Genomic DNA, 15,062 nt, shown 5'->3' on the forward strand with positions numbered 1-15,062 from the left:
CAGTACCTCCCTCTCCCTTCATCACTGTAACTTATGTCCCCCTTACAACCTCTTCTCTTCAGTACCTCCCTCTCCCTTCATCATTGTAACTTATCTCCCCCTTCTTCTATTCACTACCTCCCTCTCCCTTCATCACTGTAAATTATGTCCCCCTTAAAACCTCTTGTCTTCAGTACCTACCTCGCTTCATTACAGTAACTTATCTCCCCCTTATAAACTCTTCACTTCAGTACCTCCCTCTCCCTTCATCACTGTAACTTATGTCCCCCTTATAACCTCAACTCTTCAGTACCTCCCTCTATCTACATCACTGTAACTTTTGTCCCCCTTAAAACCTCTTCTCTTCAATACCTCCCTCTCTCTTCATTACAGTAACTTATCTCCCCCTTATAACCTCTTCACTTCAGTACCTCCTTCTCCCTTCATTACAGTAATGTAACTTATCTCCCCCTTATAACCTCTTCTCTTCAGTACCTCCCTCTCCCTTCGTTATTGTAATGTAACTTATCTCCCCTTTATAACCTCTTCTCTTCAGTACATCCTTCTTCCTTCACTAATGTAAATTATCTCCCACCTTATAACCTCTTTTTTTCCAGTACCTTCCTCTCCCTGCATCACTTTAACTTGTCGTCTCCTTTTAACTTCTTCTTTTCTGTGCATTTCTTCTTCGTACATCACCAAAACGCCCCCTTTATAGCCTCTTCTCTTCAGTATCTCTTCACTCTCTGGTTTATTGTCACTTGCCCACTATAACCTCTTCTCTTAAGTATCTCTCCCTGTCTCCCTCTTATAACATCTGCTCTTCAGCACTTTTCCTCTCCCAGCATCACAGCTACTTGTCCACCCTTTATAAGCTCTTCTCTCTTGTGACTCCCCTCTCACATCTACTTCCCCTCCTCTCTCCTCTTTCACACTCCTCTCTTCTGATAAGCACCTCTGGACTTGGTCTCCATCACACATCCACAAACTCTTCCTCTATTCCTCTCCCTCTTAATTCAAGAACCAAATCTCTACGCTCAGCATCTCTCTCTCTCTCTCTCTCTCTCTCTCTTGGATTTCCTGTGATCAGCTGTTTTGCTCTGTGAAGGATGTATGAAAGAAGATCTAGCACATAGAGGGAAAACTAAAGAGGGAGCTGGAGAAACGTTAGGATTTGGGGGATCAGAGTTCCTCTGGATAGTATCTGGTACATGGAAAACATGAAGATGCTGATCTTACACTTTCCCTACAGTCTCCTTTTCTTAGGTGAGTCCCAATATACAGTTCTGGACCTAAAATGTGATTTGCTGTGTTGAAAAGAAACAATACCCCAACATTAGAATAGATGTTATACAGAGAATTTATGTAGCACTTTCTCCATGCTGAGCATAGATATCTTAGTGACTGGATATATTACATGTGTGGGTCCTTGCAACAATATAAATGATCCTTAAGCCTGTGTGTATCTAATACCTCTGCACATCAGTGTGTGTTTAGAACAGCCCTTCTATGTGAAAATTATAGAAATGTATATGCTGTGATGATCTCAGTCACTTATTCATCATATATAGCTATATAACTAGAATTCCTTATATAAATACATATCACATCTTCAGTATAACTTTGTGTATAGCATGATGATCTATGTGTCTGTACAACACAGCACAAGTGTCTATAGATGTGCACTTTATATGTATATATATATATATATATATATATATATATATATATATATATATGTCTGTGTCTCTGGTACATATGGGCTAGGGGCTGCATAGATATGTTTAGGTGATTATGAAAATCTATGTTTTAATGTGTGCATCTTTATAACTTTGTAGTGGAAGCAAACTGCTAGTTCTTACCAGACCCATTGAATGTAATGAGAAAAAAAAAAATGCCAGGCTTTTCAAAGTGAACCTAAGAACTGTTTATGAAATATTATCATCTATTATACACAATAATAGATTTAAACTATACCAGGTATTTTAGGTATGTGTTTATATTTCTAGTGCACAATGTTATACAATATATATAACACACAGAGATCTATGTGTGCCGCACTGCATAAAGTTTGATTGCCATTAAACAGGGAGAAGTGTACACATTGTTAGAATATCTGGGGGACTTGAGATTATCCGAATGTGCTTGGGGAATGTCAAATGACATACTCTGAGGTCACAATTAGGTTCATTTTAACCCCAGAGGCTCTGAAACGGAAGGTGTGGGCTCAGAATAGGTTATACATTTAACCCGAATTATCAAATATATTTGTTTGTAGTATTCTAGACAGACTCTAATACAAATAAATGCACCGTCAGGCAAGAAAAGCTGCTGAAAATGCCCTCAGTCTTTTTTACATTAATATCTGATTTATCCAATATCACCATTGTCAGTTTATATTGTGTTTAAAATATTATGAATACAAACCTTGCTTTACTTCAATTCTTGGATGGCACGTTTCCAATTTAAACTGTTTTCTAATGAAATTGAATACCAAATATGTGTTCTATCTATCTATGTTTCTATCTATCTATATTTTGCACATCTATCTATCTCATATCTATCTAGTATCTCTCTCTCTCTCTCATATCTACCTATCTATCTATTGATCTATATATCTCATATCTATCTATCTCATATCTCTCTCCTATCAATCTCTCGTATCTCCCTCTCTCATATCTAATCCATTTCACTCTCATATGTCTTTCTCAAATCTATCTATCTCTCATCTCTCTCTCATATCTATCTACACATATCTATCCATCTATATATCTCATATCTATCTATCTATCTATCTATCTATCTATCTATCTATCTATCTATCGAAAGATTGCATATGTTAGACATAAAATCTCATTGGAAAAAGTAATGATTTTCCTTGGTAGCTATATAAAGTAAACAGGTGGAGGGATGGAGGGCAGAAAAGTTTTAAAGACATGAATATACATGTGTGTGTGTGTGTGTGTGTGTGTGTGTGTGTGTGTTTGTGTCTGTCACATGAACATCTGTATGTATAAGAAAATATCAAACATTATCAGTAAAAAGCAGGGTTCACATAATGCAACCCCAAGCACTGCACCTGCATGGTGACAGATAGCAGCCAGGCTGAAGAGGCTGCAGTGTGTTTCTAATGGAAAGAGATCTACATTCCTATATACAGCGCTTCTATCTCTGTATAGCTCAACATTCTATGTCCTGCATCACAATATTACAATATGTTATATTCCTCTGATTATTAATACTTATCACAATCTGCTTCTGTGCAATATTTGTACACTATGGTTGTAATAATAAGAGACAGTCATCATGCACTGGGTGTGTCTGAAGTGTAAATAATATGAACATAGTATCCTTCTGCAGGTCTGCGATGTAATCCACCATACTCTCCGGCTACTGTTAGTGCTCTCTCCTAGAAAGCTCTTCCCTGGAGTGATGATTGTACTCCAATACTGTTCTACCATATAGTGTTGAAGTATAGACTCATATAAAAGAGTAACTGGGATACCCCTCTGGCATAACTGTTGCTTAGTTGATAAGCCTCCCTAGGTTCCTATAATGTGCTGAGCACTGTAAAACCATCATGGAAAACTATTCCCTATCATGCTGATAATCCAGGAGCTGCAATCCTAGGTAAATTAAGGTTTCCAATGCTATGAAACCATCAGCAGTGTAAGGGAATACTAAATCGCACTCAGGATATATTGAGTGCACCAAGACCACATGTATAGAACGATTTACCAGTACAGGACCCTTACATCCACTGCAATTATCCTCTTACTGACCCTTTGACCTATTGCTTGTCTATGCAAAGCTGATAATGAGCGCAGTGTAATCACTAACTGAAGTAAACTGAACAGGGGAGAGGAGTCGTCTATAAAAAAGAAATGTGGACATGATATTTTTGTTAAGTTCTCTTACCAATAGCTGCCAATATATACACGTAAACCCATCACAGATCATAAAATATGTTGAATAGTCTGATGATCTGATTTTGAAATAGATATGAAATGTTTTCCCTCTTCTGCCTATTGCAACCCTTATGGTTAATACTGTAAAACATTCCTATTATATCATATATTTTTTAAATGGATCACGGGTCTACTTTTACAGTATTGGTGATAGAAAAAATGATATGTTTTTTTCAAAAGCAGATGTCCACCCCAACACCTTTAATATTAAAATTTCTATATTTCTAAACCCACAATCGGCAAAGAAAACCCGGCATTGACTTCACAGTCAATGGTATATGTAAATAATATATTAATAAAAAACAGATTTAAATAACCAATAAGTATACTTAGAAAAGGATCAGGTTTGCTGATTAATTTAGGAAGTTGTTGTGTAGCAATTTCAAAAGAGAGGAAAATTACAAAAGAAACCAACAAAAGAGGTGCAAGAAAGATCCTAAGTTACAATATCACCGTAGAATAAATTCATACTTATTAAACGTTATTCAAATCACAACAAACAACACGTATACATAAATAGGTTAAAAGTAATCTGACTCCATACAACCCTTGATCCAGATCAATAATAGTCACAAATTCTATAAAAAAAATCACCTATAGTGCAATTATAGGAAAAAAGTTATCTTGTATTTAATGTTATATAGCGTGATCAAGAGTTCGTTTCACATGAGATCACAGAATCAATCCACAATCCAAGACACAATTGTGTCTATTGCAATCCACAAAGCTGTTGTGACTTATAAACCGCACCTTTATATTATTCATAAACCCATATTAGTCACAATTATTCAAATATTTTAGAAAGCTTGAGGGCAAAAGAGAGATATAGATCATCAATATTACATCTGACTCATATAGTCCTATAGACGGACTGGGCTCCGTCTCCTAGAGCTACATACAGAGTCCGTTTTCTGAAATAGAAATCATTCTCTCTCTGTTGTAAAAGTCTTACCCCACTCTGGGCTGGTATATAAAAGGATTTGTGTAAAGGAAGTGGTGGGATCCAATCGGACCTTGAAATCTCTTGTAAATTAATCAATCCAAATGGCAAGTTGGCATCAAATTCTGTAGAATAGAGTTCTATCTTTTTATACAAGCCCCAGAGTGGGATTAACCTATTTATATATACATGTTGTTTGTTGTGATTTGAATATATTTTAATAAGTATTAATTTATTCTACGGTGATATTTTAACTTAGGATCTTTCTTGCGCTTTTTTTTGTTGGTTTCACCTTTAATTTTAAACCCACTTCTCCATAGTATTAGAACAGCAAAGGTATGATGACATGGGCTCCTGGGCTCCTGGCCCTTGGAAGATAGTCAACAAGATTGGAAGCTGTAGAGAACACTCATTGGCAGGCGCGGGCTGGGAGATGTCAGCCCGGTGGACGCACAGGCGGCCGCATCACATGACACGCGATGCGGCCGCGTCATTGATGACGTGGCTGCATCACGTGTCATGAGATGCAGCCGCCTGTGCTGACACGCCCGCATCCCGTGTCATGAGATGCGGCCGGCGGTGAAAACAGGCTATATTGAATACGGGGGGCGTCCGGCCTACCCCCCGGCCCTAATAGTGGTAAGACTGAGCGGCCCCCCTGCCCCTGCTCATTGGTCTGTGTTCTCGACAAACAAAAAGCTCCTATGTGCCTAAAGCCATCAGTGCCAGGTGAATTAGCTGTTAGACAGGCTCCAGGGGTGATAATTAGAACCTTCCATTCTGACACTTTGGGGAACTGTTGGTAGGATTAAACAAATATGTTTGGGCTGTCATCGTCATCATCACCATTTATTTATATAGCGCCACTAATTCCGCAGCACTGTACAGAGAACTCACTCACATCAGTCCATGCCCCATTGAGGCTTACAGTCTAAATTTCCTAACACACACACACCCACACAGACACAGACTAGGGTCAATTTGTTAGCAGCCAATTAACCTACCAGTATGTTTTTGGAGTGTGGGAGGAAACTGGAGCGCCTGGAGGAAACCCACGCAAACACAGGGAGAACATACAAACTCCTCACAGATAAGGCCATGGTCGGGAATTGAACTCATGACCCCAGTTCTGTAAGGCAGAAGTGCTAACCACTACGCCACCGTGCTGCCCATATGTCATCTCATTGAATTCCTTCCCAATTAGCTTGTTTTTATAGTCATATACTATTTTATGCTCACGCAACAACTTTGCCACCAAAATACTAAAAATAAAATAAACACACAATTATTGTTACCACTTTATTAACATAAACTGTTTATTATTGATCTGTCATATTTTTTTTTTCTTTCTTCATTCTTGATCCGTTGTAGTATATGGGGGTAAAAAGAATACAGATGAAAAACATTGTGTATGGACATAATTGCTACCCGCCACTAAATTATTACAGCATGGAGTCCTTGGGACGCAGATTTGCCACCAGCCAATCACAAGCAATTTCCCATAGTTGTGGATTGGCTGGCAGAGAACAGGAGTCCAATTAGCGCTGCCAAGTTTTCGAAGTGCCAAAACTGGCGAGCATGTTCAGGTGCTGATAGTTCATTGCATGTGGGATTTAATACATTGCATGTGTATAAATAGGTATTTCTGCTCTTACCTTGCATAAGGAAGTAGTATGGGCATTGAAGACTTGAATGGAATGAAGCTAAACATACATTGTTTTTTTCTGCATTAAGTATTATGATGCGCAAAATGGGGAACTGAAATTCTGGTGAATTTTTCTTTTTTAAATTGTCTGTATATCTGATTACCTCTATTTTGCATAGGAAGTCAAGTGGCATAGCAGCTGATTTATCAATGGGCAAGAAACCTTATTGATGGGAAACCACAAGAGATAATACCCAAATGATAGCAAATAGCTTCCACAGTGTCAAGCCCATACCAATGCCCTACATACTACACCAACCACAGCAATGTCCCTAAATTATATACTAAACACCCTGCCCTCTCCCCTATCTCCTGTCACCCCCCCCATGTCTTTCCCTGCGCTAACTATAATCAGCACAGAGCTGAGTCTACAGGGGCAGAGACCAGCATCCACCCCCCTTCCTAGAAATTACAAGACCGGTGCTGGCCTCTTCCTGATTTCCACTGGGCTGTGGGGGATAGGAAATGAAGAATGAAGATTGGGACCTGTGAAGTAGCACCCAAGTTGTGCCCGGGCTATCCCAATGAAAATGATAGTTAATGCCACCTCCTAGGCATTTTGTGTGGAGGAACCAGCCTGTGTCACCAACAAAATAGTGGAAATCTTCAGGGTCCTGCTTGTTGAAGATTAATTGTCAATTATCTTAGATGTATAAAGAAACCTCTGTTTTGGCACTTAGGCAATTGTGAATAGATCATTATGAAGGAACGTCCCTGATACAGTTCACAAAAGAACAGCTTTACGAGCCAAGACGTGCACAATAGGCACAAAGCCAGGAGAAAGTAGAGGAAAAGCAGCTGACTGATGTCACAAGAGAGGAAAAATGCTGAGAGCATGGAAGAGTCCATGTCGCCTTCACACAGGGGAGGCAGCCATTTTGTGGGCTGGACCACTATTCAGCCTATCAATTCACCGGCCACTGGCAACATCACTGAGGCATGAAGCTGTAATCTCATAGTGGGCAGCACAGTGGCGTAGTGGTTAGCACTTCTGCCTCCCAGCACTAGGGTCAGGAGTTCAATTCCCAACCATGGCCTTATCTGTGTGGAGTTTGTATGTTCTCCCTGTGTTTGCGTGGGTTTCCTCCGGGTGCTCTGGTTTCCTCCCACACTCCAAAAACATACTGGTAGGTTAATTGGCTGCTATCAAAATTAACCCTAGTCTCTCCCTCTTTGTCTGTCTCCCTGTCTGTCTGTGTGTGAGTGTGTGTCTATATTAGGGAATTTAGACTGTAAGCTCCAATGGGGCAGGGACTGTTGTGAGTGAGTTCTCTGTACAGCGCTGTGTAATTAGTGGCGCTATATAAATAAATAAATGATGATGATGATGATGATTAGCCTGATGTCAATATAAAATGGCTGCCTCCACTGTGTGTAGGTGACGGTTACACAACACAGAAACTTTGCTCTAGAATATCCCTTAGTCTAATGCCAGATTCTGTTGGATCATCACTATCTTTATGCCCTATGACCGGCCAAAAACATTATATCTCATATCCAGAAGACCATATTGTTTTTTTATTCTTGCTTAAGTATTGTTATAAAAATATTCCTTTTGCCATCACTGTTGTTATCTAGGTCAAGTGTTTTGTACTCTTGGCCCTTGGCTCAACCATGTTCCAGTTTCAGCACAGCACGTACCACCTCAAACATGCGAGACATTTTCTCTAGTGTCATTATGTTCAGATAAATAAAGCTATGGATTGTACACTTTCTGGTATTTTATGTTATAATTACATTTTGTAAATGTAAAATCTCAGGTTATTTTAGGTGTGCCCATCACCTTGAGGCAGCCATTTTTGTAGGCAGCCTGATTCCCTGGGAACCAATACATTACTGAGACTGTTTTAAATAACAAGGACAATCATATCCAGCCAAACCCAAGAACAAATATTCATTAGTTACATGAAAAATGTTTTGTTCTTTTATATATTCACAAGGGATAACTTTGATTTTTTGGAAATAAAATATTAGTCCCTCTGTGAAGAAAACAATGCACTCCTGAATACTGTACCTTGGTCACTGTAAGGAGTCACTGAACACCAATTGGAAATTTTGTGGACATCTGGTCTCATACAAAAACATTGATCCATACACCCTATGCCACCGTTATCAGCATTATTGAGAAGAAGTGGCAAAACCGCTGGAATAACCTATGTGGCATTGCTGGTCCTTCCGCTATGAAAGGTCCTGTTTAATGAATCCCTGTCCTAAATGGGGCTTCACTGCACATGTGCCAGCCCATGCGCACGCACCGGCTGTTGGAGTGGGTGGACCGGCTCCACTGACCCACCTGACCAAATTTGTGATTGAGTGTTACGACCCTGTTGTGGAGGAAACAATATTTTTTATTGTTAACAACAGAAGCGTCATTGACTAACAAATAATGGAAAGTGAAGGTGATGAGGCCATGCAAAGTAAAGATAAGGCATGAGAAGATGATAGAGTATGATGTTATCTACTAAAATAAGGGCTATGATACAAGGATATTTAGGAAATGTGATATGCGTCCCTGAAGAGATGTATTTTCAGGCCATGCTTACAATTTTAAAAGTCTTGCTCGCTAAAGTTGGCGTTGGTAATAAGGGAGGATGATAGGCTTAGGTCATTGGCAGACTGAGGTGCATAGGTAGGATGGGAAACATAAATAGGGAATAGATGCACGGATGCAGCAATGTGAATGAATTTATAAATAAGAATCAGAATTTTAAATTGTATCCTTGTATTATCTAAATCTGGGATAGCTCTGCAAATGTCATTTTTGCTACCAATACTTTGATCTTTATGGTCCAATTTTCACTTTGTATCATCTGTATAAAATAAAGAATATATGATCCCAATTGTACAGCGCTACGGAATCTGCTGGCGCTATATAAATAAATGTTGATGATGACAAGTGTTAGAAGAGACAGAAAAAGACATCCAGTGACACAATTTCAAGCCAGACATCATGAGACCATGCAGGACTCCTTGTATGCAGTCCAACAGCATTAAAAAGAGGCTGCTATTATAATGGTCTTTTATCATTATTATTATTATCATTTATTTATGTAACTCTAGCATACTGTAGCACTTTACAATTGGGAACAAACACACTAATAAAACAAGACTGGGTATTAACAGACAAAGAGGTAAGAGGGACCTCCCTGCTCTACAATCTATAGGGAAAGAAGCGTTTCACACATGAGGTTTAGTGCCCTACACTGGATATTGGTCCAGCCAGATTGCAATGAGTTGAAGGGCCTCATTTACTGTTAGAAGCAACAGTTAAAAGAAGGAGCAATTTAACTCCCGGAGAAACCATGTTGCAATGCAAGGGGTGCACAGGCATTTATTTATTTTGCAGTGAAAATGCTGGCTGTTTCTGCATGCAGCACACAGATACAGGGTAGTTTTATCTATACACTGGGATTTAGAGTTGAGTTAGAACGAGCCCCCCCAAAGTGCTTAGGTGACTATATGATCCAGTGACAAACCAATGTTGGTTTGGGGTTCATCAGGTTGTTTGAGAAGAGAAGGAGAATAAATATAAAGTTTGCATGACCTACATAGTGGAGTGGTAGTCGGGTAAATAGCCTAAGGAGGTTTGGGGATTTGATACACTTGCCTAGGTGGGGTTTTCAGGAAATGCTTGAAGATTTGCAGACTAGGGGAAAGTCTTGTTGTACGAGGGAAGAAATTACACAGAGGTGGGTGCTGACGAAAACATTACTGTAACTGGGCATGGAAGCAGGTAATGAGTGCGGATGAGAGGCGCAGATCTTGGGTTTGGTTCAAGTTGGGAGATTTTTGAGACAAGTGAAGAGATATTTGCTGGTGCAGGTCTGTTAATGGCTTTGAATGTTAATAGAAGTATTTTATATTGTATGCTGTAAAGCAGAGGCCACAGATATAGGGACTGTCAGAGCAGAATAGCAGTAGAAATCCTTTAAATATTTAGCAATAATTACCGGTCTGTATGTAACAGACTCAGATCTTCTTTCCTGTTTATATTATGGGACACCGTCAGTTTTCTGCAGACCAAGCAGTGCGGTGTCTAATTCAGTTTCTTGAGGTGTTATGTATAATGATGACTCTGCAGGCTCTCTGTAGATGAGAGGCTTCTACTATTTCCTGTAGTGCTTGTTTTTTTGTTTTATGTATTTATTGGTAGATAGCCTGCAACTAAACCAGTGTTATGTAGCTCTGAAAGAACATGACAACTCCCTACTGGCGCTGCTGCTCTTGTGCTGGTGGACTAATTCTGTCCATAGCTCTACTGTAGCGCTTTGAACAGTCCCTTTGTCTGGTCTGGCATCCGGCTTCAGGTAATAGGGACAGGGGCGCACGCAGGGGGGGTTTCTGGTTCTCCAGAAACCCCTCCCCTCCGTGAAGAACGGGGGGCTAAACAATGCACTGTACTGTACAGCTGCCGCGGCGCTGTCAAAGAAGTACTACAATACAGCACCGCCGCGGACGCTTCTTTGACAGCGCCGCGGCTGCTGTACAATACAGTGCCGCCGAAATGGAGCTGCTGCGCATGTGCGGCCGCATGTGCAGCAGCTCTCTCTCTATTTTTTTTCGGGGGGTAACCCCCCCTTAAAAATTCTGTGTGCGCCCCTGAGTGGGGAGGGAGGTTCCTGGTGGGGTGGGACGGGGTTATGCAAAATTGAACAACCCCTTTAATATGCAATGTCAACCTGGAAAGAAATGGTGAGCTTAAAATAGTTTAACTGCAAATAGAGATTTGTATCAGATCCGATAAAGGAACTTTTGTCCAACATATTCTTAATGTGTTATTACATGTGTATATTGTATGCATGTTATGCATATATGTAGGGACTGATATGAGGAAAGGCGACGACAGTCTTGGCATAAGATTGTGGTGGGTAGAGATGAGCTGTACACAGGCAGTTAAAATTAGTTTTACCCACTTTATATAAGACCACTAAAATACAAGTGACCTATAAGATAAAGCTATTTATGAGATTTGCACATATAAATGTAAAATTTCTAGAGATGCTCGGGTTCGGTTTTCTGAAAACCGAACCCACCCGAGCTTAGGGAATCCGAATAGGCTTGCGAGCCGGCTCGGTACTTTCGTGCTTCCTCGGATCTGAATTGAGGCAAAGCGGCATTGTTGTGTTGGAGGATCTTGCGTGTTTTGGATTCCATAAGTACCTCCCTCCCCAGGAGATCCAGCGCCATTGTTCACACAGAAACAGGGGTAGCAGTGTTCTTGTCACTCTCCCTTCTCCAGTGACATTGCTCAGTGCCATTGCTCATACAGAAACAGGAGGGGTAGCAGTGTTCTTGTCACTCTCCAGTATCCAGTGCCATTGCTCATACAGAAACAGGAGGGGTAGCAGTGTTCTTGTCACTCTCCCTTCTCCAGTGACATTGCTCAGTGCCATTGCTCATACAGAAACAGGAGGGGTAGCAGTGTTCTTGTCACTCTCCAGTATCCAGTGCCATTGCTCAGTGCCATTGCTCATACAGAAACAGGAGGGGTAGCAGTGTTCTTGTCACTTGGCAAAAATTGACTGGAAATTAATGTTATTGGGGTTAATAATAATGTAGGAACAAAAAAGAGCCAAATTATGTGATTTTAGCAAAAAAAAAAAGGGAACCAAAACAAAAACCAAAACACAGAGTTAATCCAGATCCAAAACCAAAGCCAAAACCAAAACACGGGGGCGAGTGAACATCCCTAAAAATTTCAGGTGCTTATTAGAATTGAATATTTTTAAAATTGGGGACATGGACATTTTTCTTGTAGTAATCACATTGAAGTCATTTTTAAAATGGCTGAGAGCAGACAACAATCACTTACATTGAACAGCACAGCAAATGCAAATAGAATGTCCAACATCTCCAATTCAATCTAGGTATGGGAACTTATACACACACAGACTCATAGTTACCAGCATTAAAGAATTCAATTACATAGTCTACAGGGAAATTTTCCTGCTGCAGTTAAGCACCTCACATACAAAACTTGGCAGATCTTGGAGCACTACAATCCAGATCACTCATGTTCTCTGAATGTACTGTAACATTATTGCATTTTCTAATACTGTTTGTCAATGAATAGCAAACTAGAAAGTCCAAGAGGTAGATTTACTAAGAATTGTGTTTGGTGGTGGTTTTAAACCGCCATACATTGCTGGGGGGTTTAGTGCTTCAAACCTACACATTTACAATAGGGCGGTGTGAGGATGGGATGTTAAATGGCTGGGGATACGTGGCGATTTGAAAACAGCTAAACTGGTGGTGTTTTAGTCAACACCCCTATCAAAAAGACAGGTTTTTTATACTTGCTTTCAATTGGATAGAGAGCTCAAACAGGCAAATGTGTCGCTACCCCTCTATTATATTAAGGCGACAATATGAATATATAATTATATTGCGTGGACAATACTATTTGATTGCTAATGAGGGCAATAATTATTTATGATGCACTACATATTGCCCCCATAATATAATAATGCAATAATATTGCCTCCTTAACATAAAAAATAAAATTTGCTCACATAAGGTAGTCACACATTTTTTTGGCCCCATAATTAATAAATAATGTTTGCCCACATAATTCATAAGTCAATGGTGCCTCTTATATTTTAAATGGCAAACAGTATACAATTAGAGCAATGTCACCTCTCACAACCACTTCTTTTGTTTTGGCTGTTTTACTCGCGGATTGTCAAACAGCAGCTTAGTAAATCTGACTGTTTGTATTCTGATCATGTTAAAAAAATTGCGATGGCAATTTGTAAATTGAAGTGAAGTACTGGCGGTTTGGCGTTTAATAAATCTGTCAGTTTTAAAATTGCCGGAAAAAACACCATTTAGTAAATCTACCCCCAAGAGAAAGAATATATGATAAGAATTACATCTAAAAGGCAGAAAGAGATGTCCAGGACCAAGTATGGTAGGGGGAAAGACCACCCACTGGACAATCCTTTCTCGGCACACTCCTCACTAAGAACCCCGCGTTCCCACCATGTTATCATCATTATCATCATTTATTTATATAGCACCAACATATTCCGCATCGCTTTACAATTAGGGACAAACATAGTAAACTAATAAACAAACTAGGTAAAACAGACAAAGAGGTGAGAAGGCCCTGCTCCCAAGCTTACAATCTATGGGACAATGGGAGTTTGACACATGAGGTTAAGTCTACATTTTGAATTTTAGCCCAGCCAGACTGCAAAGGTAAAATTGAGTCATAAGCTAAATGATCCTGTCACACAACAATATTGGTCAGGGGGTAGTTGTCTTGTGTGAAATTGTGTAACGGGGGTAATAGGGTAATGTAGTGAGGTTAAGAGGGTGGTTGAGGAATATTATAAGCTTGTCTAAAGAGATGGTTTTTCAGAGAACGCTTGAAAGTTTGTAGACCAGAGGAGAGTCTTATTGTGTGAGGGAGAGAATTCCATAAAGTGGGTGCAGCCCGAAAAAAGTCCTGCATCCGGGAATGGGAGGATGTAATGAGTGTGGATGAGAGACGCAGATCTTTTGCAGAACGGAGTTGCCGAGTTGGGAGTTATTTTTGAGACGCCTCCTCTTGATGGTCGCCTTGGTGCAGCTTTGCTGATGGCCTTGTAGGTTAGTCAAAGTATTTTATATTGGATTCGGTAGAAAACAGGTTGTAGGGGTTTGAGTCTGTTTTAGGAAAGACCATTAAGGAGGGAATTGCAATAGTCAATACGGGAGATGATAAGTGCATGAATTAATGTTTTTGCGGTGTCTTGCGTGAGATATGTGCGAATTCTGGAAATGTTCTTTAGATGTATGTAACATGATTTAGATATAGAGTTAATGTGGGGAACAAAGGATAGGTGTGAGTCAAGGATTACATCTAGGCAGCGAGCTTGTGGGGTGGGATTTATGTCATGTTATCAACAGAGATAGAAAATGTCAGGTATGCTCTTGTTGGTGGGTGGGAATATTATTAACTCTGTTTTAGAAAGATTAAGTTTGAGTTGGCGAGAGGACATCCAAGATGAAATGACAGACCTCTTACCACTTGAGCTAGGGAAGAAACTAAACAGGTTACTGAAAGGCAGTAATGCCGGATGGGAATGGAAGGGGTGTCCGAGGAGACGGCAGGGAGTAGAGATGCTTTACCCCAATTGTCGACACCTTGTTTTGTTCTGGGCCTGGGTACGGGATTACAGATATTTGGGACACTGAAGAATCTCTGAGGAATGGTCGCCGCCCCCTCTTGATGGTCGCTTGCAATCCTCCAACCCGCTGCCTGGGAAATAGGGGAGACACAGCACTGCCTAAACACAGAGCTATCTACCCTCTCAAATGTGCCTCCCACATTAGCACTAAATACAGCAACAAAAAAGCATCACCCTGATCCTAACAACAAGCTATGTGATCAGACGCTGCACAACTATAATACTATTCCCACTAGGTGTGGAGCACTACCCTAGCTCAAACCCCACAGTACACAGACACCAATGCAAAGATCCAG

The 15,062-nt window shown here is 40.2% G+C and overlaps 1 protein-coding gene across 1 annotated transcript in view; it reads left to right on the forward strand.

Annotated features, from left to right (window-relative positions):
• Positions 1-293: 293 nt before the first annotated feature.
• GFRA2 (GDNF family receptor alpha 2) overlaps positions 294-15,062 on the forward strand; it is a 32,148-nt gene continuing 17,379 nt past the window's right edge. The window contains exon 1 of the mRNA XM_075207164.1: positions 294-1,245. Within this exon, the coding sequence (XP_075063265.1) occupies positions 1,191-1,245 (55 nt within the window). The 5' untranslated portion in view covers positions 294-1,190. The remainder of the gene's footprint in view (positions 1,246-15,062) is intronic.

This window comes from Mixophyes fleayi, chromosome 4 (assembly GCF_038048845.1).
Source record: "Mixophyes fleayi isolate aMixFle1 chromosome 4, aMixFle1.hap1, whole genome shotgun sequence".
Taxonomy (NCBI): Eukaryota; Metazoa; Chordata; class Amphibia; order Anura; family Limnodynastidae; genus Mixophyes; species Mixophyes fleayi.